This window comes from Salvelinus alpinus, chromosome 7 (genome assembly GCF_045679555.1).
Source record: "Salvelinus alpinus chromosome 7, SLU_Salpinus.1, whole genome shotgun sequence".
Lineage (NCBI taxonomy): Eukaryota > Metazoa > Chordata > Actinopteri > Salmoniformes > Salmonidae > Salvelinus > Salvelinus alpinus.
In genome coordinates, this window is record NC_092092.1 from 33,942,210 (window position 1) to 33,965,701 (window position 23,492).

General features: G+C 43.2%; 2 protein-coding genes and 1 long non-coding RNA gene across 4 annotated transcripts; 1 reads left to right on the forward strand and 2 right to left on the reverse strand.

The window, feature by feature from the left end:
• The first annotated feature begins 1,124 nt into the window (after positions 1-1,124).
• On the forward strand, positions 1,125-3,533 carry syt15 (synaptotagmin XV). Its single transcript, XM_071409917.1, has 5 exons — positions 1,125-1,338; positions 1,440-1,729; positions 1,821-1,988; positions 2,077-2,185; positions 2,270-3,533. The coding sequence occupies exons 1-5, from the start codon at positions 1,185-1,187 to the stop codon at positions 2,572-2,574; spliced, it is 1,026 nt and encodes a 341-aa protein (XP_071266018.1). The 5' UTR covers positions 1,125-1,184; the 3' UTR covers positions 2,575-3,533.
• A 4,219-nt stretch (positions 3,534-7,752) lies between these two features.
• Positions 7,753-13,221, reverse strand: LOC139580852 (uncharacterized). Of its 2 annotated transcripts, none has more exons than XM_071409918.1 (5): positions 13,091-13,221; positions 9,641-10,162; positions 9,186-9,386; positions 8,985-9,114; positions 7,753-8,847 (listed from the first exon to the last, which is right to left on the reverse strand). In XM_071409918.1, the coding sequence occupies exons 2-5, from the start codon at positions 10,014-10,016 to the stop codon at positions 8,355-8,357; spliced, it is 1,200 nt and encodes a 399-aa protein (XP_071266019.1). In that variant the 5' UTR covers positions 10,017-10,162; positions 13,091-13,221; the 3' UTR covers positions 7,753-8,354. The 2 variants fall into 2 exon arrangements, with proteins under 2 accessions (XP_071266019.1, XP_071266020.1); XM_071409919.1 differs by having other exon boundaries at positions 13,052-13,205.
• A 284-nt stretch (positions 13,222-13,505) lies between these two features.
• LOC139580853 (uncharacterized) lies at positions 13,506-14,613 on the reverse strand. Its single transcript, XR_011676108.1, has 2 exons — positions 14,339-14,613; positions 13,506-14,044 (listed from the first exon to the last, which is right to left on the reverse strand). It is a non-coding gene; the product is annotated as an uncharacterized lncRNA (long non-coding RNA).
• Between the last annotated feature and the right edge of the window lie 8,879 nt (positions 14,614-23,492).

Genomic DNA, 23,492 nt, shown 5'->3' on the forward strand with positions numbered 1-23,492 from the left:
GGCAGCATCATGCTATGGGGATGCTTTTCAGCGGCAGGGACTGGGAGACTGATAGGGATAGTTGGAACAATGAATGGAGCCAAATGCAGGCGAATCCTTGATGAAAACCTGCTTCAGAGTGCAAACTACCTTAGACTAGGGCGAAGATTTATGTTCCAACAGGACAATGACTCCAAGCATACACCCAAGGCAATGCTGGAATGGCTTTAGAACAAGAAGGTGTAAATCATTGAGTGGCCCAGCCAAAGCCCAGATGAATCCCATTGTAAATCTGTGGAAAGACTTGAAGAAAATCTGCAAGGAAGAATGGGAGAAAATCCCCAAATCCAAAGGTGCTTCTACAAAGCATTGACTCAGGGGTGTGAATACTTATGTAAATGAGATATTTTTGTATTTTATTTAAATAAATTGGCAAAAATGTCTGAACTTGTTTTCACTTTGTCATTGTGGGGTATTGTGTGTAGATGGGTGAGAAAGAAAATTAATTGAATCCATTTTAAATTCAGGGGTATGAATGCTTTCTGAAGGCACTGTATTTCAGATCCAACAATGTTATTGGCTGTTGGTCTGTCTTTGGGACTCTTCCTCTTGCTTCTGATTGGTGTATCTGTCTACTTCCTGTGGAGGAGGTGCGGCCAAAGACGATACCAGGAAATGGTCACCATGATAGCCCCCTTCCCAGCGTGCACCACTCCAATTCTCCTGACCAATCAGAGACCCAGGTACAGGTGAGTGTCAGGTCACAGCCTCTAAATGTGTGCGTGTGTGTGTGTAGGAGTGTGTTCCTCTGCCCAGGCGTTGCTGACGCATGCCAGATCTTACAACACCTGATAAGTATTTTTAGTATCCGCTAACCACATCATATGTTATAGCAATCTGTCAGTCGACAACACAGTCGATGACGTGGCACGCAACCATTAGTTGATGCATGCAGCATCTGAGCAGGGGAACACAACCTATATGTGTGTAAAGAAAGAGAGCAATATGTTAGATAATGGTCGTGTTCCCCTGCTCAGACGTTGCATGCATTAACCAATGGTTGTGTGTCACGTCATCGACTGTGCCGTCAGGCACCAGATTGCTATAACATAGTGGTTAGCTGATACCTAAAATAGGTCTGGGATGCGTCGGCAACGTCTGAGCATAGGAACATGACCAAAGCCACTGTGTAATTTGTAGATGTTATGATAATTTCCTGTGCCTCTCTCTGTGATAGGCCAGATGAGATCCCATTCTTCCTGCCACCCCGATTTAAACCAACTCTCAGGAGCGAGGAGGGGGAGAAAGAGGGACGGAAGGACCTCAGCAGCACCCATCGTGGATCTCTCACAGTAGGGAGTAGGTTAGGAGGGGGGAGGGGGCGGCAACACTGTCTGTATGTCTCGCATCTCACCCACTCCCACTAATTGTGCTACTTTGTGCTACTTCTTCCTCTCTAGGCTGGTATCCAGTAGGTAGTGTAAGGGCAAGTCTGTACTGGGTCCCTGATGTCAGTGAGGTGTCACCCCCCCCTGGTCGCGCCGTGCGACTGTGCTTCTCAGTGGCCTATCGCCATGACAACGAACAGCTTTATGTCTCGCTGCTCCGCCTGAGCAACTTGCCAACATGTTTCTATAGTAACGACACACTGGCAGATCTGCGACTTCTCCCTGACGACCGTCGCCGACACAAAGCCAGGGCCCGATGCAGGGGCCGCGACCCCGAGTTCAACGACAGCTTTGTGTTCCAGGTACACACAGAAACACACTAAATTGGTTGCTTTTACTCCCACTAGAAAAACTCACCCCCCACACTCTCTCGCTCTCTCTCTCTCTCTCCAGGTATCGGGTGTGTGTGTATCTGAGAGTGTGCTCAGTGTGTACGTGTTGAGTGTGGATCGGGGGGGCAGACACCATGCGGTGGGCAGGGTTCTGTTCCCTATTGAAGGGGAGCTGGGGGAGGGGGGCAGGCTGCTCTGGAGAGACCTAGAGACTAAGGACGAAATGCAGGTACACACACACACATGCAAACGTGCGTGCACACAATCTCACACACACAACCTGCAGTTTGTATCTCTATTTTTTTTCTCTCTGTCAGTGTTCAGGTCTTGGTGATATTCAGGTGTCTCTGAACTACAGTCCGTCTCTACAACGCCTCACTGTGGTCATACTGAGAGCACGCAGCCTGCAGATACACACTGACACAGGTGAGTGTGTGTGTCTGCATAAATGTGTGTGTGTTCTGTTATCGGGTGTGTTCTCAAGTGTGATTGTGTATATTCTGTTTTCAGGCGTGTGTTTCCAGGTGAGCCTACAGATCCACACTCGGGTAGTGAAATCCAGACGGACGCCTGTGGTTAGTAGTGGCGCTGAACATGGCTTCAACCACAAGATGACCTTTAAGCTCCGCCCCGCTCAGCTCGACCAGACCTGTCTGATCTTGGAGCTGATTGTATCAGGCCTTACCCCAGTAGGTGTGGTGGTGCTGGGGCCATTCATGTATGCCAGGGGGCCTCAGCTTCAGCACTGGACTGACATGGTCAATACACCCAATGAACTGGTCAAACAGTGGCATGGACTAGGCAAGCCCACATAACACACACACACACACACACACACACACACAGTAAGATCATTTATTTAATTGTCAACATTTTTCACGGAAGTCTTTCACAATAAATAAAACTACAACTTCCTTGTAGTTTCTGTGGTAACTGACCACTGTAATGAGTGCGCTGGGAGTCAGGAAGCAAGTTCAGGGAGTAAATAATTTAATAAATGAACAAAACACAATACAAAACAAGGAACACCACACAGACAAGAAACAGAAACAATGACACCTGGGGAAGGAACCAAAGGGAGTGACATATATATATATATATATATATATATATGGAAGGTAATCAGGGATGTGATGGAGTCCAGGTGAGCGTAACGATGGTGACAGGTGTGCGCCATAACGACCAGCCTGGTGACCTAGAGGCCGGAGAGGGAGCACACATGACAAGCACTTACAGGAACACGCTTGTATAAATGATTTGACAAACCCTACAAAAAGAAAGTTGTATATTTTGTATTTACAAAACAGATTTTCTCACATAGTTGTGGTTTAAAGGTCCAATGCAGCCACTTTTATCTCAATATCAAATCATTTCTGGATAACAATTAAGTATCTTACTGTGTCTTTCAATTAAAATGGTCAAAAATAAAGAAAAATAGCTACTTAGCAAAGAGCAATTTCTCAATCAAGAATTTTGCTAGGACTGTCTGGGAGTGGTTTGAGTGGGAAGAGGAAAAGTGAAAATGAGCTGTTATTGGCAAAGATTTGGAAATATCTCTGTTATTGATCTATTAACTAATTTACCACATAGTGATGTCATCATGGAAGGCCAAAACTCCCCCCAGCGCTTACATTAAAAGGGCATTATAATTTGATTGACGATTACTGTTATAAAAAAATGTTATCAAGGGAGGCGAAATGCTTGCTGGCTTCCTGTGCATTCAATGCTAGGGGCGGCAACAATGTCATACTCTTTATGACCAGACAGCACCAGATAGATGGCCTACACACACAGAGACATAAAAAGCATATCAAATAATTGATCTTTCGTCTCTCTGTGTTTTCATCATTTGTATCTCACTTGAAAGCATCTGAGTCGAGCGAAACAGCGCCCCTCTGTCGCTTTATGTGTTGGCCATCTATGTGATAATGTCTGGTCATAAAGAGTATGACATTGTTGCCGCCCAACAGATAAGGAAAGAAAAGTAGTGTTTTATGTCACAGGATCTGTGAAGACAAAGCATTAACTCATGAATTATGGACAACTTATGAACTAGGGTGTAAAACATGTTTTGATTCAACTCATGTATTTGGCCTTTGACTGCATGCTACCTATTCTGCGTGTCTTCATGTGTTTAAAATTGCTTTGGCTGAGAGGGTAGGATACCAGCAGTGGTGTAAGCCTACTGGAGGGTAACGCAAATAAACGCCCTTCACTCAACTTTAATTTTATTTTGAAAGCATAGGGAGAGTTTACCCACCAATTATTTTAACACCAGGCTACATCACCGGTAGGCCTATTTGAAGTTCATGGAAATACACATTGTAGCCTAGTCTAGTAAACCGTGTGTGTTAGGGTTACCATCTCCTTTTCCCTAGGACAGTTTCAGCCCCATTTCAGGTGTTGCGACTTTTCAGGTTACAAAAAAATGAAAAATGTTCAGCAAGACGCATCAATTAATGTAGGCCTAATCAATGGCAATCGCTGAATGTCATTAGGCACACTGTAACAGATGTATATTTCCATTCATCAAATGGCGTTGAGTATACATGCAGTTTGGATGATGGAATTATTTTGGAGCGGACGAACATGCCTACTTTTTGAAGTGATTTGTTTGACAATCAGATGAAAATATCATGACTGGTTGTGTTACTTTAAAAAGCAAAAAACGATTACCTTTTAATGTGGCATGTAAAAGGTAATCATGTTTTGCATTTAAATTATGTCATTATTAGGCCCACAAAAAAAATGTGTGCATGCGCAGAGACCCCCGAATGTCATAGTGTATTTCGCACTCTGTATCCATATTGCCTGTAAGCTACACTACTGCTGTCCCCATTACCTCCAAGCGTTTATTCAGTCACACCACCGGAAGACATATCTTGGACTGTAGCCTACAAGCCTATTCCTCCTCTTTTCCCGCGATCCATCAAACACATTTGGTGTGTCATCATAGAGCCAGGCTCTTTTACGCCCTCTTCCGAATGGTAGCTATAAATGCAGAGGTTGCGTACAGTTCAACAATATGATGAAGTGTGAATATTTCTGCCACCCACATACAGAAAAACGGTTCCAAATAAATGACATTATTACGTGTTCCACCACCCATGTTATTTACATTATTAAATGTCCATGTGGGCTCTGTTATGTCGGTAAAACCACCCGCTCTCTCAAACAGAGAATTAGTGAACATAAAAGTTCAATCAGGAGAAACGACAGCGATTATCCAGTCACACTACATTTTAAAAACATTACATTTATTCCTTTAGATACTGTGGCATAGAGAAAGTCAAATATCAGACAGGGGAGGTGAAATAAATAATTATCTGAGCAAAAGAGAATGTTTTTGGATTTTCACCCTCCAGACATTATTCCCAAAAAGTCTTAATGATGAAATGCCCATGCATGTTATGTTGTAAATGTGAACATGAATTAATGCTACCACTTGATTTCAGATTACTCTGGCGTTTCTTCTTGCGCTGTGCCCAATGATTTATGAAAGCTTACTTGGTAGGTAGATGTCCTCATTGTGTTTTTACAGACTTGTTTAATGCGTTTTATGTACACACTTTTTTAGAATACTGAAATGCACATTATTATTATTATATTTGCTTACTTTCTCTCGACTCCAAACCCATTCGATTCATTGAACGGATGTGGGTGGAGAAATGTCTACATAAGGGTGCAAATTATAAACACCCACAAAAGCTCTGACGAAGGCCTTGTTGCCGATACCTAAAGCTTAATAAAGAGCAGTGATACTATCAAGAGCAGTGTGCAGGTTTCGTCTTTTTTCTCATCTTATTCAACTGTTACCATGCACCTGCAACAAAGATAGCTCAGATGTGCAAGTGCCTTTTGGATTTTGAATCATAGAGATCTTTGACTTGTGGTCAGATTCGCTCAGGCGGAACAAATTTGCGCGTTTATTTCAATGCTGATTTGAATGTCATTGAGAAAACAGTAAGGCGTCAAAACATTTCTTTTCGCAAACATCCTTTCTGAATTCAAAAGTAATCATCTAGTTTTTCAGAAGTATCTGTAATCCGATTACAATTTTTGCTGGTAACCTAATGTATTAGGCCTACAGTAAGATTTTTTTGTTTTGTTACTTGTAACAGATTACATGTAATTCGTTACTTTAAAATGTACTTACTCCGTTACTCAAAAACCCTGCATGCATTTTCAATCGCTAGCTAGTACATTTATGCAAATTAGCTAATGTTACCTGAGGGCTCCATGTTGACGATGTGTGGCATAATAGATCTGCACAGTGATTGGCTTGAATCTGAACCAACGACTGAACCAACCATATCTCTGCCAAGTGAATATAAATAGATCCTTACAGTCTTTGCCTTAACATTACATCATGTTTCATGAGCTGAAATAAAATATCCCAGAAATGTTCCATCCACAAAAAAAGCAGATTTATCTCAAATTTTGTGCACACATTTGTTTACATCCCTGTTAGTGAGCATTTTATCCTTTGTCAAGATCATCCATCCACCTGACAGGTGTGGCATATCAAGAAGCTGATTAAACAGCATGATCATTACACAGGTGCACCTTGTGCTGGAGACAATAAAAGGCCACTTTAAAATGTGCAGTTTTGTCACACAACATACAATACCACAGATGTCTCAAGTTTTGAGGAAGTGTGTAATTGGCATGCTGACTGCAGGAATGTCCACTTGAGCTGTTGCCAGAGAATGTAATGTTCATTTCTCTACCATAAGCCGCCTCCAACGTCATTGTAGAGAATTTGGCAGTACGTCCAACCGGCCTCATAACCTCAGACCACGTGTATGGCGTTGTGTGGGGGAGCGGTTTGTGATGTCAACATCGTGAACAGAGTGCCCCATGGTGGCGGTGGGGTTATGGTATGTGCAGGCATAAACTACGGACAACAAACACAATTGCATTTTATCGATGGCAATTTGAATGCACAGAGATACCGTGACGAGATCCTGAGGCCCATTGTCGTGCCATTCATCTGCCTCCATCACCTCTTGTTTCAGCATGATAATGCACGGCCCGATGTCGCACGGACCGATAGTGAAATGAATGTATTGTTTAGTGTTGTGTATTGTGTTGTGTATTGGCTTTGCTGGTATGCATCCAACTTTTATTTATTTTTGCCCCACCAAGATTTACATGCTAAAATCGCCACTGGAGATGTGTTGCGCTGCATAAGGCAAATGGTGGTCACACCAGATACCATTTTTTTAAGTATCTGTAACCAACAGATGCATATCTTTATTCCCAGTCATGTGAAATCCATAGATTAGGGCCTAATAAATATATTTCAATTGACTGATTTCCTTATATGAACTGTAACTCAGTAAAATCTATGAAATTGTTGCATGTTGTGTTTATATTTATTCAGTATACTTTGAATTGTTATTTCTTGTTTATTTTTTGTTTGCTTGTGTATTTGTATTTGTGAGACATTCTACTGCACTGTTGGAGCTAGTAACATAAGCATTTCGCTGTACCTGCTGTAACACCTGCAAATCTGTGTACACAACCAATAAACTTTCATTTGTTTAAGCTGGCCCAGGTGAAAACTGGATTGGTTTTAAAAACCAACCTGCCTGCCTCCCAGGCGTGAACCCCGTTTAAAGCCCTTTGGAGAAGTTGTCTCAAAACAAACGCATGTCAAGCACGTGGACTAATGACTTAAGATTCTATGTTTTCTAATGCAAAAGTGTTTGCCAGTGATAAAAATGCATATATGCTTAAATTCAAACATATACTGTTTGGAAAAGACGAGTGTTTTTGAACGAAGCACCATGCTGCCTTGTTGACAATATAACCGGACAGCACAGATTACTATTCGATTTCAGAAGGGTGCTCCTCCCTCACTGCTTTTGCCCGGTCACGTCACAGGCCATATCCCAGTGCACCCCGGTTCAGCTTTATCAAACTCCCTCAGTGATATAGATCACATACTGCAACATTGATTCTGTTAGAAAGAAATACATGTACCTTGGTTAAGAAAATTAAAGCTTTTAATACAAGTATTTCAGCACTCCAGGTTTCAATATAAACATACAATCATTGACTAAGTACTGGCATAATGTGTTCCCCATGTTACAGTAATGGAGAGGTGGAGAGAGCTATGAGGTCTACTCATGATCGAAATCAACTGGGCTATCCAATGCCAGATGAGTAGGTCAAACAAAGGAACGGCCTTATCCAAAGACCCGAATTGAGACTAATTTCTACATTGTAGATTTTTCAACATCAACGCTTCTCTGTCATTTGAATTGATTTCCACTTTAATAAAGCTGTAATCATCACCTCTGTGCTTAACAAATAAACATATACATTGATTGAGTGTATCAGTAGGCAACAGCTGCGGCACAAAAACTAAACTAAAATACTAAACCAAAATGATGTGACGTCCCTGAACGTCCCCCGGTGTCCTCTACAGGTCTTCCTCTGAATGTTTGGGGTTCCATAGCCCAGACCTGAGTGACGTCTACACATCACAACGTTACTAAGACTGTTCTGCTCCCAGCCACCCCATTGGGGAAATGTTCAGCGAAGTCTGACTCCTGTCAAGCATTGTTTGTTCAACAATTAAACATCTTCAGAGCTGTACCGTGGCGTTGAGGCCACTGGATATGGTCTCGTAACCGACGGAGACAAGTGTAAGAACACTGCTCTCCACATCCTCTGGCTGACGATGCTCTTGATCCTGCTGCTGGGTTGTATCCATGGCAACACCAACCGGGGTTCCGGACTCCTGCAGCTGCGCCTTCTTCCTGCCTCGGCCCCTCCCTTTGCCCTTCCCCGATCCTTTCCCTTGACCTTTAACCCCGCCCACTGCCCTGTGCGGTTTGTCGTTGCCGTCGTCTCGGGGCTTGCGGTGGCGGCGGCGGATGCGTCTCATTGGAGGACCCGTGTCGACGGGATCGGTTGCAGCGGCGCCGGACAGGATGCGAATCTGTTTGTCAATCACCATGGTGATCATGTCTAGGGCGGTGTCGAGCATCCCGAGGCCCAGGCCGTGAGTCACGTTGTCAAACAACGCACTGTTGACCGGGTCATGGAAACACGTCCTCATCGCCTCCAGGTGGCTCCTATCCCAGGTGGAGTGGGCAAAGGTGTGTTAGTGTTTGTCTCACTGTACAGAAAACATAGCTCATAGTCAACTCATGACTACACTGTGCTGTAACCACACTAACCAGGTGTGTTGTGGGTGAGGGTTTGGTATTACCTGGTTTCTATGACCTTTGACCAGTGTTGAACTGTGTTAGTCTCTGGTATAAGCTGCTTGGCCATGTTTCCAAAGTCCACGTAGTCATGGGCAAAGTCCTTCATGTCGTTACACAGGGCTTTGGTGTCACCTGGAAAACACAACATTTTAACAATCTAGAAACCGCGAGAGATGCCCGCACACAAACACGCACACACTTACCCTCTGTGAGCTTGGAGAAGGAGGAGGATACAGCAGTAGTAGTACTAGGAGTGAGGCCCAGTATATTTAGAGACTCCTGAAGCGTTTTCTTGCTGGCCGGGCCGCGGCTGACCCTGGTGTATGCTGCTAGCGAACGCAGAGACATCTTCTCTGGAGCCTCCAGACGACGCTTGATCTCGTCATAGGGTATCAGGTACTTACCTAGTACCAGAGGAACAATAGATGAATGATACAATTGTGTTGAATCTTCCGCTTATTCCATACTACAGCAGGTAAGGCCAACCTTCCTCCTGGAGAACTACTGGGGGTGAAGCTAATCATGGTCCCGAGGAGTAGCTGATAGTAGAATCAGGTGTGTTAGAGTAGTAGGACAGGAATATCCTGCAAGATGAGAGGTCTCCAGTAGGAGGGGCAGCCCTGGCCTAATCCCCTCCTTCTCTGGCTGTGATACTTACGGGCCTTGGAGCTCTTCATGTTGGGGTCCAGGAGAGACGACACCTCAGCAAACGGAACATGGGGTACGTGGTTGTGGTCTGGAGCACCAGTCTGAGTCTGGGTGGTGTCGCCTGCCGGGATCTGAATCTGGGTTTGCATCTGGTTCACGTCCCCCATTCCCTGCTGCCTCTGTCCATCCCCCAGCACCATGGAGGGGTGGTTGGATAACCCTGGTAACCCTGTCAGCCCCTCGACCATAGTCTGCTGAAACACCCCCTGTCCCACAGAGTTGGTCTGTTCTGAGGAGACTTGGAAGATGCCCATGACAGGTTTCCCCACTCTAAACACCATGTTGCCTTGGGAGTCCACCCCCGCCAGGCTGGGATTTGGTTCCATCGGCTCGGATGTAATTTCCTCTTTACTTCCCGGGTGACTGTTTTGGAGTGCGAAGAGTTTCTCCTGAACTTTTCTGTATTTGTCTCAGCTTCAGGATTAGGATGAGTTTGTGCTTACACACTGCTAAGGTCAGTTTAGGGTAAAGTCTATAAGACAGAGAAAAAAAACCTGACATCAAACAATGTGGTCTACAGAGTAACTATCATCATCATGATGGCACATACACTGTGTACAAAACATTAGGAACAGCTTCCTAATATTGAGTTGCACCGCCTTTTCCGCCCAGAACAGCCTCAACTCGTCGGTGCATGGACTACAAGGTGTCGAAAACGTTCCACAGGGATGCTGGCCCATATTGACTCCAATGCTTCTCACAGTTGTGTCAAGTTGGCTGGATGTCCTTTGGGTGGTGGACCATTCTTGATACACACGGAGAACTGTTGAGTGTAAAAAAAAACAGCAGCGTTGCAGTTCTTGATACACTCAAACCAATGTGCCTGCCACCTACTACCATACCCCGTTCAAAGGCACTTCAATCTTTTGTCTTGCCCATTCACCCTCTGAATGGCACACATACACAATTTCCCAATTGTCTCAAGGCTTAAAAATCATTCTTTAACCTGTCTCCTCCCTTCAGTGCCCCTTGACTTTTTCCACATTTTGTTGTGTTATAGCCTGAATTTAACATTTATTAAATGTATTTTTGAGGGGGGGGGGGGGCTACACACAATACCCCATAACGTTAAAGTGGAATTATGTTCGTCATTTTTACAAATTAATAAAAAATGAAAAGCTGAAAGTTCTTCAAATCAATTTTATTGGTCACATACACATATTTAGCAGATGTTACTGTGGGTGTAGCGAAATGCATATGTTCCTAGCTTCAACAGCGCAGTAGTATCTAACAATTCACATCTAAAAAGTTAAATAATGGAATACTTAAGAAATATTAGGATGAGCAATGTCAGAGTCCGGAGAATAAAGAAAGAAATGTGATGGGATGTATAGACTATATGGACAGTATATGGATAGAATATGTAGTATATCTGAATAATAGTATATGTACAGCAATAGTTAAATAGGATAAGTATTGAGTCAATAAGTATTAAACTCCTTCGTTATGGCAAGCCTAATTAAGTTCAGGAGTAAAAATGTGCTTAACAAGTCACATAATACGTTTGCAATAATAGTGTTTAACAGGGTTTCGAATGACTACCTCATCTCTGTACCCAACACATACAATTATGTAAGGTCGCTCAGTCGACCAGTGAATTTCAAACACAGATTCAACCACAAAGACCAGGTAGGTTTTCCAATGACTCGCAAAGAAGGGCACCTATTGGTAGATGGGTACAAATACATTTTAAAAAGCAGACATTGAATATCCTTTTGAGCATGATGAAGTTATTAGTTACAAATTGAATGGTGTATCAATACACCCAGTCACTACAAAGAAACAGGTATCCTTCATAACTCAATGTCTGGAGAGAAAGGAAACTGGTCAGGGATTTCACCATGAGGCCAATGGTGACTTTAAAACAGAGTGTAATGGCTGTGCTAGGAGAAAACTGAGGATAGATCAACAACATTGTAACGTCACAATACTAACCTAATTGACAGAGTGAAAACAAGGAAGCCTGTACAGAATAAAAGTATTCAAAATAATGCATCCTGTTTAAAACAAGGTACTAAAGACATTGTAACGTCACAATACTAACCTAATTGACAGAGTGAAAACAAGGAAGCCTGTACAGAATAAAAGTATTCAAAATAATGCATCCTGTTTAAAACAAGGTACTAAAGACATTGTAACGTCACAATACTAACCTAATTGACAGAGTGAAAACAAGGAAGCCTGTACAGAATAAAAGTATTCAAAATAATGCATCCTGTTTAAAACAAGGTACTAAAGTAATACAGCAAAAGAAAATTGGGGGCAAATCCAATACATTACCGAGTACCACTCTCCATATTTTCAAGCATAGTGGTGGCTGCATCGTGTTATGATTATGCTTGTAATCGTTAAGGACTGGGGAGTTTATCAGGATAAAAAATAAATGGAGCTAAGCACAGGCAAAATCATGGCGGTAAACCTGGTTCAGTCTGCTTTCCACCAGATACTGGGAGATTAATTCACCTTTCAGCAGGACAATAACCTAAAACACAAGGCCAAATCTACACCGGAGTTGCTCACCAAAAAGACAGTGAATGTTCCGGAATTGCCGAGTTACAGTTTTGACTTAAATCTGCTTGAAAATCTATGGCAAGCCCTGAAAACGGTTGTATAGCAATGATCAACAACCAATTTGACAGAGCTAGAAGAACTTTGAAAAGAATAATGGGCTAAATGTTTCACAATCCAGGTAAGCTCTTAAGAGACTTACCCAGAAAGACTCAGGAGCTGTAATCGCTGCTAAAAGTGAATCTAACATGTATTGACTCATTTTTACAAAATGTTATAATTTTTCTTCCACTTTGACAGAGTATTATGTGTAGATTGTTGACGTAAAATTACAATTAAATCCCACTTTAACACAAGAACATTTGGAAAAAGTCAAGGAGTATGAATACTTTCTGAAGGCACTTTATGGCATGGTCTTATGATAAGAGCATTTTTTTGTCATTTTTGACGTCACATTTGTTTTCTCTAGCTTTTGGTCACCCTCGCCTTTGATTTGGCGCTAACCTAGCCAGACTTTGCTATTAAGCTAGCTAGTTTAGTGTCTTGTAAATGGCAAGGACAGCCACTTCCTTTGTAAATCAGACACGGTACTGTACCTTGCTAACTACTCAGATTGTACATTGGGCCCGAAGTGTTACAAGTCCATACTATAACTGCAACCATTGCAATTATACACGAAGCCCACTCGCAATTCTGTTTTGTGAAAAGTAAACCATTAATATTGTGTGTCTGTCTAAAACCTAAACATGGCTGGCTAGGCCGCAATGGGGTCACTGTGGAAAGGCTTAATCGACCTGATCTAAAATAGAATACAACACATTCCGATCAGGTTGAATAAAATGTTGCCGCTAACCTTCATTGTAGTGCAAGTAGTGAGGATTTTCCGACTCACCACTTTGCTCGTTGCTTTTTCCTAACAGCAAGCTGATCCTAGAACGGTGCGTGGTGAGACAGGAGACATTTTCCTTCTTCTCCAGATCTCCTTCGGCGGGTTGCAAATCAGCTCTACATCTACTGCCGCTAAAGCGGCTTTATCCCTGCGCCTATTGGCCACATCACGCATCATTCAAGTATCTATGACACTTCTCATTGGATGTTGCTGAGTGTCAGTCCAATTGAAGGTGTGGGATTTCCGGTTGAAAGAGGGCTTGAACAATGGGATATTTTGCATCGGTATAATCAGCATAATATTACCCCAGACAATACATTGTTTCTTCATTCTGATTTGTTGTGAAAAGATAGTGGAGTGTAGATGTAATGTTTTTGCACACACTTTGTTCTATGTTCTATGACAAACAACTCAGAAATGTGTTATGTGAATAATGTTTATTATTTTAAAAACATGTACAGGATATATACAGTATGTAAAACACACACACAAAAAAAATATATATATATACAAAGTTCCAGAGTCATGGTTTCTCTGTCATTATAGCTAATTGGAAAATAACAAGCCAGATACGTGACAAAATACTTTAAGGAAAACAAAGACAAGGGGATTGAATGGACAATTGTCAAAGTGAAACATTCTCCATCCTCCTGTCCTTTTTTAAAGCAGCTACACTATGTGTCATTTCAGAACATTTACAAGAGAATAAGGCACAGGTATGTCTGAGATAACGCTAAAAAAAGAGTCTGAGGTGTCTGTAACCCAAAGTATTTCTCTTCAGGATCAGGGTAGGTGTCTCTGATTCTCCTGACACAACAGCTGGGCATGATGCCCCCATCGCCACCGTCCAGGGCGCCGGACCTCCACATGAGGTACTGCTTGTAGGCTTTGTGGCAAAACAACCTGATGTTTTCATCTTCGTCATCCAGAGGGTAAGGCAGCTTTAGCAGCTCCCTCCTGTAATTAATCAATGGATTGGATTTATTACGGTTCTCCGGACACTTAAAGCGCTCAAATGTCGCCCACCAACAATGTGTAGCAGACCTGGGTTCAAATAGTATTTTTTTCCCCCTTTCAAATACTTGGAGTGTTGAATTAGCCTGTCTGACTCTGGAGTGACAGATGGTTGGTGTTTGCACTTTTGGGACTACTTTATTCTATTGGTTCCATTGTGCCAGACTTAAAATCAGGCCCAGCGTAAGTATTTGAAAGAAAAATATTATTTAACCCAGGTGTTATGTGAATACCCACCTCATCAGTAGGCCATGTGTTGTACGGTCTTGTAGAGAACCAACAAATTTAAGTGAGCCATCTGGCTGACACATTGGTGTGGTTCCTGGCTGCAACACTTCCTCTCTGCATTGCTGGTGGTGGTCATCTCCCTGCAGTGTGAACACACACCAGTCCGGCACCCCAGGAGCAGCTGGTTGTGGCTGTGTGATGCAAGGCTTTGCTCGTCGGAGGTCGAACATCAGTCCTGGACATCTTTTAACTAAATTCAACAAAAAAAGAAACGTCCTCTCACTGTCAACTGCGTTTATTTTCAGCAAACTTAACATGTGTAAATATTTGTATAAATATAAAAAGATTCAACAACTGAGACAAACTGAACAAGTTCCACAGACATGTGACTAACAGAAATGGAATAATGTGTCCCTGAACAAAGGGGAGGGGGGAGGGGGGGTCAAAATCAAAAGTAACAGTCAGTATCTGGTGTGGCCACCAGCTGCATTAGGTACTGCAGTGCATCTCCTCCTCATGGACTGCACCAGATTTGCCAGTTCTTGCTGTGAGATGTTACCCCACTCTTCCACCAAGGCACTTGCAACTTCCAGGACATTTCTGGGCGGAATGGCCCTAGCCCGCACCCTCCGATCCAACAGGTCCCAGACGTGCTCAATGGTATTGAGATCCGGGCTGTTCGCTGGCCATGGCAGAACACTGACATTCCCGTCTTGCAGGAAATCACGCACAGAACGAGCAGTATGGCTGATGGCATTGTCATGCTGGAGGGTCAGGTCAGGATGAGCCTGCAGGAAGGGTACCACATGAGGGAGGAGGATGTCTTCCCTGTAACGCACAGCGTTGAGATTGCCTGCAATGACAACAAGCTCAGTCCAATGATGCTGTGACACATCGCCCCAGACCATGACGGACCCTTCACCTCCAAATCGATCCCGCTCCAGAGTACAGGCCTCGGTGTAACACTCATTCCTTTGACGATAAACGCAAATCCGACCATCACCCCTGGTGAGACAAAACCGCGACTCGTCAGTGAAGAGCACTTTTCAGTCCTGTCTGGTCCAGCGACGGTGGGTTTGTGCCCATAGGCGACGTTGTTAACGGTGATATCTGGTGAAGATCTGCTTTACAACAGGCCTACAAGCCCTCAGTCCAGCCTTTCTCAGCCTATTGCGGACAGTCTGAGCACTGATGGAGGGATTGTGCGTTCTTGGTGTAACTCGGTCAGTTGTTGTTGCCATCCTGTACCTGTCCCGCAGCTGTGATGTTCGGATGTACCGATCCTGTGCAGGTGTTGTTACACGTGGTCTGCCACTGCGAGGGCGATCAGCTGTCCATCCTGTCTCCCTGTAGCTCTGTCTTAGGCGTCTCACAGTACGGACATTGCAATTTATTGCCCGGGCCACATCTGCAGTCCTCCTGCCTCCTTGCAGCATGCCTAAGGCACGTTCACACAGATGAGCAGGGACCCTGGGCATCTTTCTTTTGGTGTTTTCAGAGTCAGTAGAAAGGCCTCTTTAGTTTCCTAAGTTTTCATGACTGTGCCCTTAATTGCCCACCGTCTGTAAGCTGATGGTGTCTTAACGACCGTTCCACAGGTGCATGTTCATTAATTGTTTATGGTTCATTGAACAAGCATGGGAAACAGTGTTTCAACCCTTCACAATGAAGATCTGGGAAGTTATTTCTATTTTTACGAATTATCTTTGAAAGACAGGGTCCTGAAAAAGGGTTGTTTCTTTTTTTGCTGAGTTTACATCCACCAACCGATCCTTTAACTCCTCCTCTGACATGGCCTGGACTTTGGCCTGAAGAGATAGAAAAGTAGGGAATTATGGTAAATGAGTGTGGTTTGCACTTTTAGGACTATTCAATTGTGCCAGGCAAGCACAATCAAGCCCAGCTTTATGTTTCTGTAATACACACATCGACCTGTAATTTTTTCTCTTCAAATTCTCTCTCCTCTTCTGCTGTCCTCTCTCTAGGTGGCACTATCGTCAAGAAAACAAAAATAAAATGTTAAACAGCAAATCGTACCAGTAACATGAGATAACTACCTCGTTCATTGAACAAGGAGACTAAGGGCCAGTGAGAGAGTGACGCACTAAACCTGTACAAAATGTTATTCAGCGTGGCTCTCAGATTACTCACATTGTTTTGGGAGAGGATTATCTTTACAATGTGAGACACGCCATATTGAAGAGGTACTGTCTGTTCATACATCCATGATGCATCCTGTCCTGATCAGACGTTTCCAGATACGGAAAAGGAACAGAAATGACCAGGAAACAAATTGAGTTATAAACACCTATTGTAGGCCTACCTTTTGTAGGGATCCTAATATAAGATTGCCGCACCCACAGACATTTTCCCCAAATTCCTCCATTGATGTCATTGTAAGATGTGCATGGAAACTTCTACATACCGATCTAAAATTAGGAGGATTAGATTTGGGCCTTTGGAAAACCTTCAGAAACACCCCAGGGCCTGACATAAGACTTGCTCTTACCACAAACCATCATGGTCCATGGATACTGCAGTACAACCTGGACTTCAGTGACTTCCACCTAACCAGGCCCCGGAGTTGAGGAGAGCTGCAGGCTGTCCTAAAATAAAGACCTGACAAACAAACATCCATCAAAATAATAATTCTTACGAGTTTAAGAATATGTCCCAAGTGAAAAGATAATTTGCCCTTATTAAACTTGACAGATCATTTTCCATCAATGGATGTCGATTTAACTTGTTTTGACTGCTATGATTAAGCAATAAGACCCGAGGAGGTGTGATATATGGCCATATACCACGGCTAAGGGCTGTTCTTAGGACACAACCCTTAGCCGTGGTATATGCTATTTGCTCCATACCACCACCAAAGGTATCTTATTGCAGCGAACATAAACTGGTTACCAAAGTAATTAGAAGAGTAAAAATTAATATTTTGTCGTACACTGCATTCAGCCAATCAGCATTCAGGGCTTGAATGACCCAGTTTATAATTGAAAATAAATACCATTTGCGCATGTGCATAACTATAGAACAATCCTAGGGGAGAGTTTGAGTGATGAAAATTGGATAGAGTATCTCAATCTCTTTGCAAGAAACACTTGGATGAACTTCAAAAAATGAAAGTTCTGCTATTTCCAAGAAATTGTGCCTTTGTTATGTTTATTTAACTAGGCAAGTCAGTTAAGAACAAGTTCTTATTTACACTGACAACCTACCCCGGCCAAACCCAAACCCAGACGAAGCTGGGCCAATTGTGCTCCGCCCGATGGGACTCCCAATCACAGCCGGGAATAGAACCATGGTCTGTAGTGACACCTCTAATACTGAGATGCAGTGCCTTAGACCACTGTGCCACTCGGGAGCCCAATATGTGCCAGATGTTAAGACTAAAAAACTTTATAAATGGCCTATTTGCACGCTTTACTTATTTCAATAGGCATACGGCTATTGACTCAAATCGGAGTTTATAATTGCAATTCAACAGGTAGCTGCAGGTAGCCTATAGCCCCTGATAGGCCAACATCTAATTAGGGACAAATCCACAATGAAACTGACATTAAATATGGAGAATGATACATTTGCAATAGAACTGTGACCATGATCACAATTGATAACTTACAATTGAATTAACTAAACATGACCGTTGCATAACAACACAAGGCTACAACAAACTGAAGCTATAGGCTATTTATTAAATCCGTTTTCCAGCTCCAGGTAGGCTACAAAAGTGGCACAAATTGATTTGCAATGACTCCAGTGATATCGTCATTTCAACATATTTATTGTATCAAATGGTAGGCTACAATGGCATAGAAATGAAGTCTACTTGACAGATGCAAATGTATCATTCTCCACATTTAATGTCCGTTTCATTGTGGAGTTTTTCAGAACAGAAGCAAGCATGTGAGGGAGATCCATAAGTTCCATTTAAAAATTCCACTCGTGCAGCGCTCAAGACCCATGACCTCAGCATGCTTAAAAACCCTTCGCTTGATACGGTTTTCCATCACAAAAGTCGACATTAGAATGCAGTTTACTTCAAACCATCTCTGAGAGAATTTATCTAAAGGCTCTAATGCGCCAAAAGTCGTTTTCCAGTGCTTTGTCGCCTTTATGTCAGTTCTAGTGAGTTAATAGGTTTTATGGGAAAGGGGTTGGAAATACACTACATGACCAAAAGTATGTGAACACCTGCTCGTCAAACATCTCATTCCAAAATCATAGGCATTAATATGGAGTTGGTCCCCCCTTTGCTGCTATATCTGCCTCCACTCTTCTGGGAAGGCTTTCAGCTAGATGTTGCTGTGGGGACTTGCTTCCATTCAGCCACAAAAGCATTAGTGAGGTCGGGCGATTAGGCCTGGCTCATAGTCGGCGTTCGAATTCATCCCAAACGATGTGGTTCTTCCACACCGATCTCGACAAACCATTTCTGTATGGACCTCGCTTTGTACACAGGGGCATTGTCATGCTGACACAGAAAAGGGCCTTCCCCAAACTGTTGCCACAAAGTTGGAAGCACAGAATTCTAGAATGCCATTGTATGCTGTAGCGTTAAGATTTCCCTTCACTAGAACTAAGTGGCCTAGCCTGAACCAGGAAAAACTGCCCAGACCATTATTCCTCCTCCAAACTTTACAGTTGGCAGAATGCATTCGGGCAGGTAGCGTTCTCCTGGCATCCGCAAAACCCAGATTCATTCGTTGGACTGCCAGATGGTGAAGCTTGATTCATCACTCCAGAGAATGCGTTTCCACTGCTCCAGAGTCCAATGGCAGTGAGCTTTACACCACTCACGCTTGGCATTGCACATGGGCTTGTGTGCGGCTGCTCGGCCATGGAAACACATTTCATGAAGCTCCCGACAAACAGTTATTGTGCTGACGTTGCTTCCAGAGGCAGTTTGGAACTCTGTAGTGAGTGTTGCAACCGAGGACAGATAATCTTTACACGCTTTGCGCTTCAGCAGTCTCGTTCTGTGAGCTTGTGGCCTACCACTTCACGGCTGAGCCGTTGTTGCTCCTAGACGTTTCCACTCCACAATAACAGCACTTCAGTTGACTGGGGCAGCTCTATATGGGCTGACATTTTATGAACTGACTTGTTGGAAAGGTGGCATCCTATGACGGTGCCACATTGAAAGTCAGTGAGCTCTTCAGTAACGTCATTCTATGGCCAGTGTTTGTCTATGGAGATTGCATGGCTGTATGCCCGATTTTATACACCTGTCAGCAAAGGGTGTGGCTGAAATAGCCGAATCCACTAATTTGTAAGGGTGTCCACATACTTTTTTATATATAGTGTAGGTGTTTCCATAATCTAAATAGGATCCCCAATCAGAGACAACGATAAACAGCTGCCTCTGATTGGGAACCAATCTTGGCCACCATAGACCTACATAATGCCTAGACTACACACACACACCTAGACATACCCAAAACCCTAGACAAGACAAAAACACACATAACACCCTCGTCACACCCTGACCTAACCAAAATAATAAAGAAAACAACGATAACTAAGGTCAGGGCGTGACACATAGTAACTCATATACCCAATCCTAACTTTTTTCTGGCAGTACCAGATCCTCAATGTTTAGTAGCACTGTCAGGCTATCCACCATCTTCCCATCTCGTGTCATCTGGAGGCGCTTTGCCTCAATAAGAGAGCCTCCTTTCAGGTGGTTCTTTATTTCTTTCATGTTAATAATTTCTCCTGTAATAACTCCCTTCACCAACTGCCGTCCAGTTTGATCCGGCATGCTACTATCAACCACACGTTTACATACCTGCTTGAGTTTGAGTACCTTTAGCAGACACGACCACTCCTACTTTACCCACCAAATCCCTAGTCAACGCGATCGTACTCACAGCCATGACTCCACCCTCGTCCTTAAATTTCACCAACACCTCTCTCAGTACAACACTGCGAATCCGAACCTCCCTCGTCACTCCTCTCCTCCGACAAGACCTGCAAAGGCTCCTCAGGCTTCCTCTTCTTCTTAACTTTTACTCTCACTACTCTACCTCCACCTTTTTCCACTCCACCACTACACTCCATCCCGTCCTTCTCAACTCCTAACCCCCCTACCTTTTCATCCATCTCTGCTCCAGTCACAGCCCAGTGTTGCTCAACCACCTCCACTGGATTTCACGGTCCAAAACAAAAACCAGGCAGCCTTGTGCATGATTACTCATTCGTCTTGCCTGCGCAGTGGGTTCACCTGAACCAATTCTTGATCAGGTCGCCCGCCACACAATAATGCTTGTGAATGAGAGACAGAAAGCACATTAGCTAGCTGGCAAAATTTTTACAAATATGCTGTTGTTGTTGTTCTTCTTCTTCTTGTTTTTCTTCTTGTTCTTCTTCTTGATTGGGTTGGTGGATCCTATCCAATTTAAAGGTGCATACACTGTCACCAACTGTACTAAAGTGTGAGGCCAGTCACAGCCTACCTGAACTATATTGTCTTCATTATTCATGTTCCTGAAAGAAGACAAAATGTGCACCACCAACTAACCCTACACCTATATACCACTAGTTCATGTTAATATAAATCACCACTCCATTAACTCTTCTGTAGTAAAATCTCATACACCCAGGTACTTCTCTGCAGTTGCCACCTACACTCAATAAAAACCAACTACCCCATTCCACTACTTTGACCCAATCTGCTCCTGCCCATGCCACCAGCCTGGGAGGATGGGACACCACCCCTCAACATACCCTGTAACTCTTCTAAAGTAAAACCTAGTATACCCAAATACTTCTCTGCAGTTGCCACCACAACATCTATTTTCTGTGATTTACTTTCCATTTCTGCGGTTCAGTTGATAACCATTGCTATGAACACTAAGAAGCCCACCTTACTGAAACATAACTCACTCGTTACCCTATCCCTCTGTCCTGGCACAAATCTGCTACTTACTGGGATCCTCTCAACATAAGCACCCCAACAATTGACACACACAACTTTATCCACCAAAACTACACAATCCTCTGTGCCATGCCCTCCTGCACATTTCCCACATCTGGGAATCTCCCTCCTACACACTGCTGCGTCATTACCATAAACATTGTACCTGACACACCGTAATGGGTTCGGGACAAAAGCTCTCAAGGTATAACTGACACATCCTAACTTAATCTGGTAAAAACTCTGTATCAAAACTTAGTAGTACAGACTGTGTCTTCTCTGTTTTACCACACTCTCCACCGGGTCTGTGTGTGTGTGTGTGTCTGTGTGGGTTGTTAAAAATAAGAGATTTGGAGCTTTACTGATCAGTTACCATACCAACTGTCTTAGCCGTGGCGATTGGCTCATTTCGATGGGACGGTTTGGGGATGGGGAGCGGGAGCGGGGGGTAATGGGTAGAACTGTGATACACACCCTAACCTCATAAAAGCTTCAGATGTGTGTGTGTGTGTGTAAATGTGTTCTGTGCTCACTCAGCTTGTGTTATAAGTGAAGTTAATCTTCAAAGCTCTTCCTATTATTACCCAGTGACTATATCCATCAGAATATGAGAGAAGCCGACTCGTGGCCTGATTCCACCCGCCTATCTCTAATTCTTCAGTCTAATTCTAATGTATTCTACACATGTGATTAACCCTGGTCACATGCTTCCCTGTCTAACACTATGAGTGTTATTGTTCTGTTGTAGGTTCTCAAATCAATAATAGGAACTGGAGATAGCTCTCTCAACCAGTCAGATATGTAGTAAAGCCCTTGTGTTGCCATGACAACCGGGTGTTGGTAAAATCAGTACTGCACCATGTGGCTCTTGTAAATCAGGCAAAGGTGAATTACAAGACAGGTATGTAACAACAGGAACAAAAAGACATGGACAGGTTCTCTCTATGTGTATGTGTGTGTGTGTGTGTGTGTGTGGGGGGGGGGTTGGGGAATAATGTATTAGCTTACATGTACAGTACCAGTCAAAAGTTTGGACACACCTACTCATTCAAGGATGTTTCTTTATTTTTACTATTTTCTACATTGAAGAATAATAGTGAAGACATCAAAACTATTAAATAACACATATGGAATCATGCAGTAACCAAAGAAGTTTTAAACAAATTTAAATATATTTTATATTTGAGATTCTTCAAAGTAGCCACCCTTTGCCTTGATGACAGATTTGCACACTCTTAGCATTCTCTCAACCAGCTTCACCTGGAATGCTTTTCCAACAGTGTTGAAGGAGTTCCCACATATGCAGAGCACTTGTTGGCTGTTTTTCCTTCGCTCTGCGGTCCAACTCCTCTCGAACCATCTCAATTGGGTTGAGGTCAGGTGATTGTGGAGGACAGGTCATCTGATGCAGCACTCCACCACTCTCCTTCTTGGTCAAATAACCCTTACACAGCCTGGAGGTGTGTTTTGGGTCATTGTCCTGTTGGAAAAACAAATGATAGTCCAACTTTGCAAACCAGATGGGATGGCGTATCGCTGCAGAATGCTGTGGTAGCCATGCTGGTCAAGTGTTCCTTAAATTATAAATCAATCACAGACAGTGTCACCAGCAAAACACCCCCACACCACCTCCTCCATACTTCACGGTGGGAACCACACATGCAGAGATCATCCTTTCACCTACTCTGCGTCTCACAAAGACACAGCGGTTGGAACCAAAAATCTAATATTTGGACTCATCAGAACAAAGGACAGATTTCCACCAGTCTAATGTCCATTGCTCGTGTGTCTTGGCCCAAACAAGTCTCTTCTTATTATTGGTGTCCTTTAGTAGTGGTTTCTTTGCAGCAATTCGACCATGAAGGCCTGATTCACACAGTCTCCTCTGAACAGTTGATGTTGAGATGTGTCTGTTACTTGAACTCTGTGAAGCATGTATTTGCGCTGCAATCTGAGGTGCAGTTAACTCTAAATAACATATCCTCTGCAGGTAACTCTGGGTCTTCCTTTCCTGTGGCGTTCTTCATGAGAGCCAGTTTCATGATAGCGCTTGATGGTTTTTGCAACTGCACTTGAAGAAACTTTCAAAGTTCTTAACATTTTCCGGATTGACTGAAACATTTCAGAACAAATACTAGTCCAATAAGACATGGGAGAGATGACGCATTTTGGCAAATAGATTTATTTATAGACTAATACACTTGAAAGAAATAGCAAAACCCGAAAACTGCAGACATT

Excerpts from the sequence above, each read along its gene's own strand:
- syt15 (XM_071409917.1), top strand. The coding sequence starts at position 1,185 with ATGATAATTTCCTGTGCCTCTCTCTGTGATAGGCCAGATGAGATCCCA. Across the intron at positions 1,339-1,439 it reads TGGATCTCTCACAGTAGGGA|GCTGGTATCCAGTAGGTAGT; the intron begins GTAGGTTAGGAG and ends CTTCCTCTCTAG. Across the intron at positions 1,989-2,076 it reads AGACTAAGGACGAAATGCAG|TGTTCAGGTCTTGGTGATAT; the intron begins GTACACACACAC and ends TCTCTCTGTCAG.
- LOC139580852 (XM_071409918.1), bottom strand. The coding sequence starts at position 10,016 with ATGGAACCAAATCCCAGCCTGGCGGGGGTGGACTCCCAAGGCAACATG. Across the intron at positions 9,387-9,640 it reads CATGAAGAGCTCCAAGGCCC|GTAAGTACCTGATACCCTAT; the intron begins GTAAGTATCACA and ends CTCTGGTACTAG. Across the intron at positions 9,115-9,185 it reads CTTCTCCAAGCTCACAGAGG|GTGACACCAAAGCCCTGTGT; the intron begins GTAAGTGTGTGC and ends TGTGTTTTCCAG.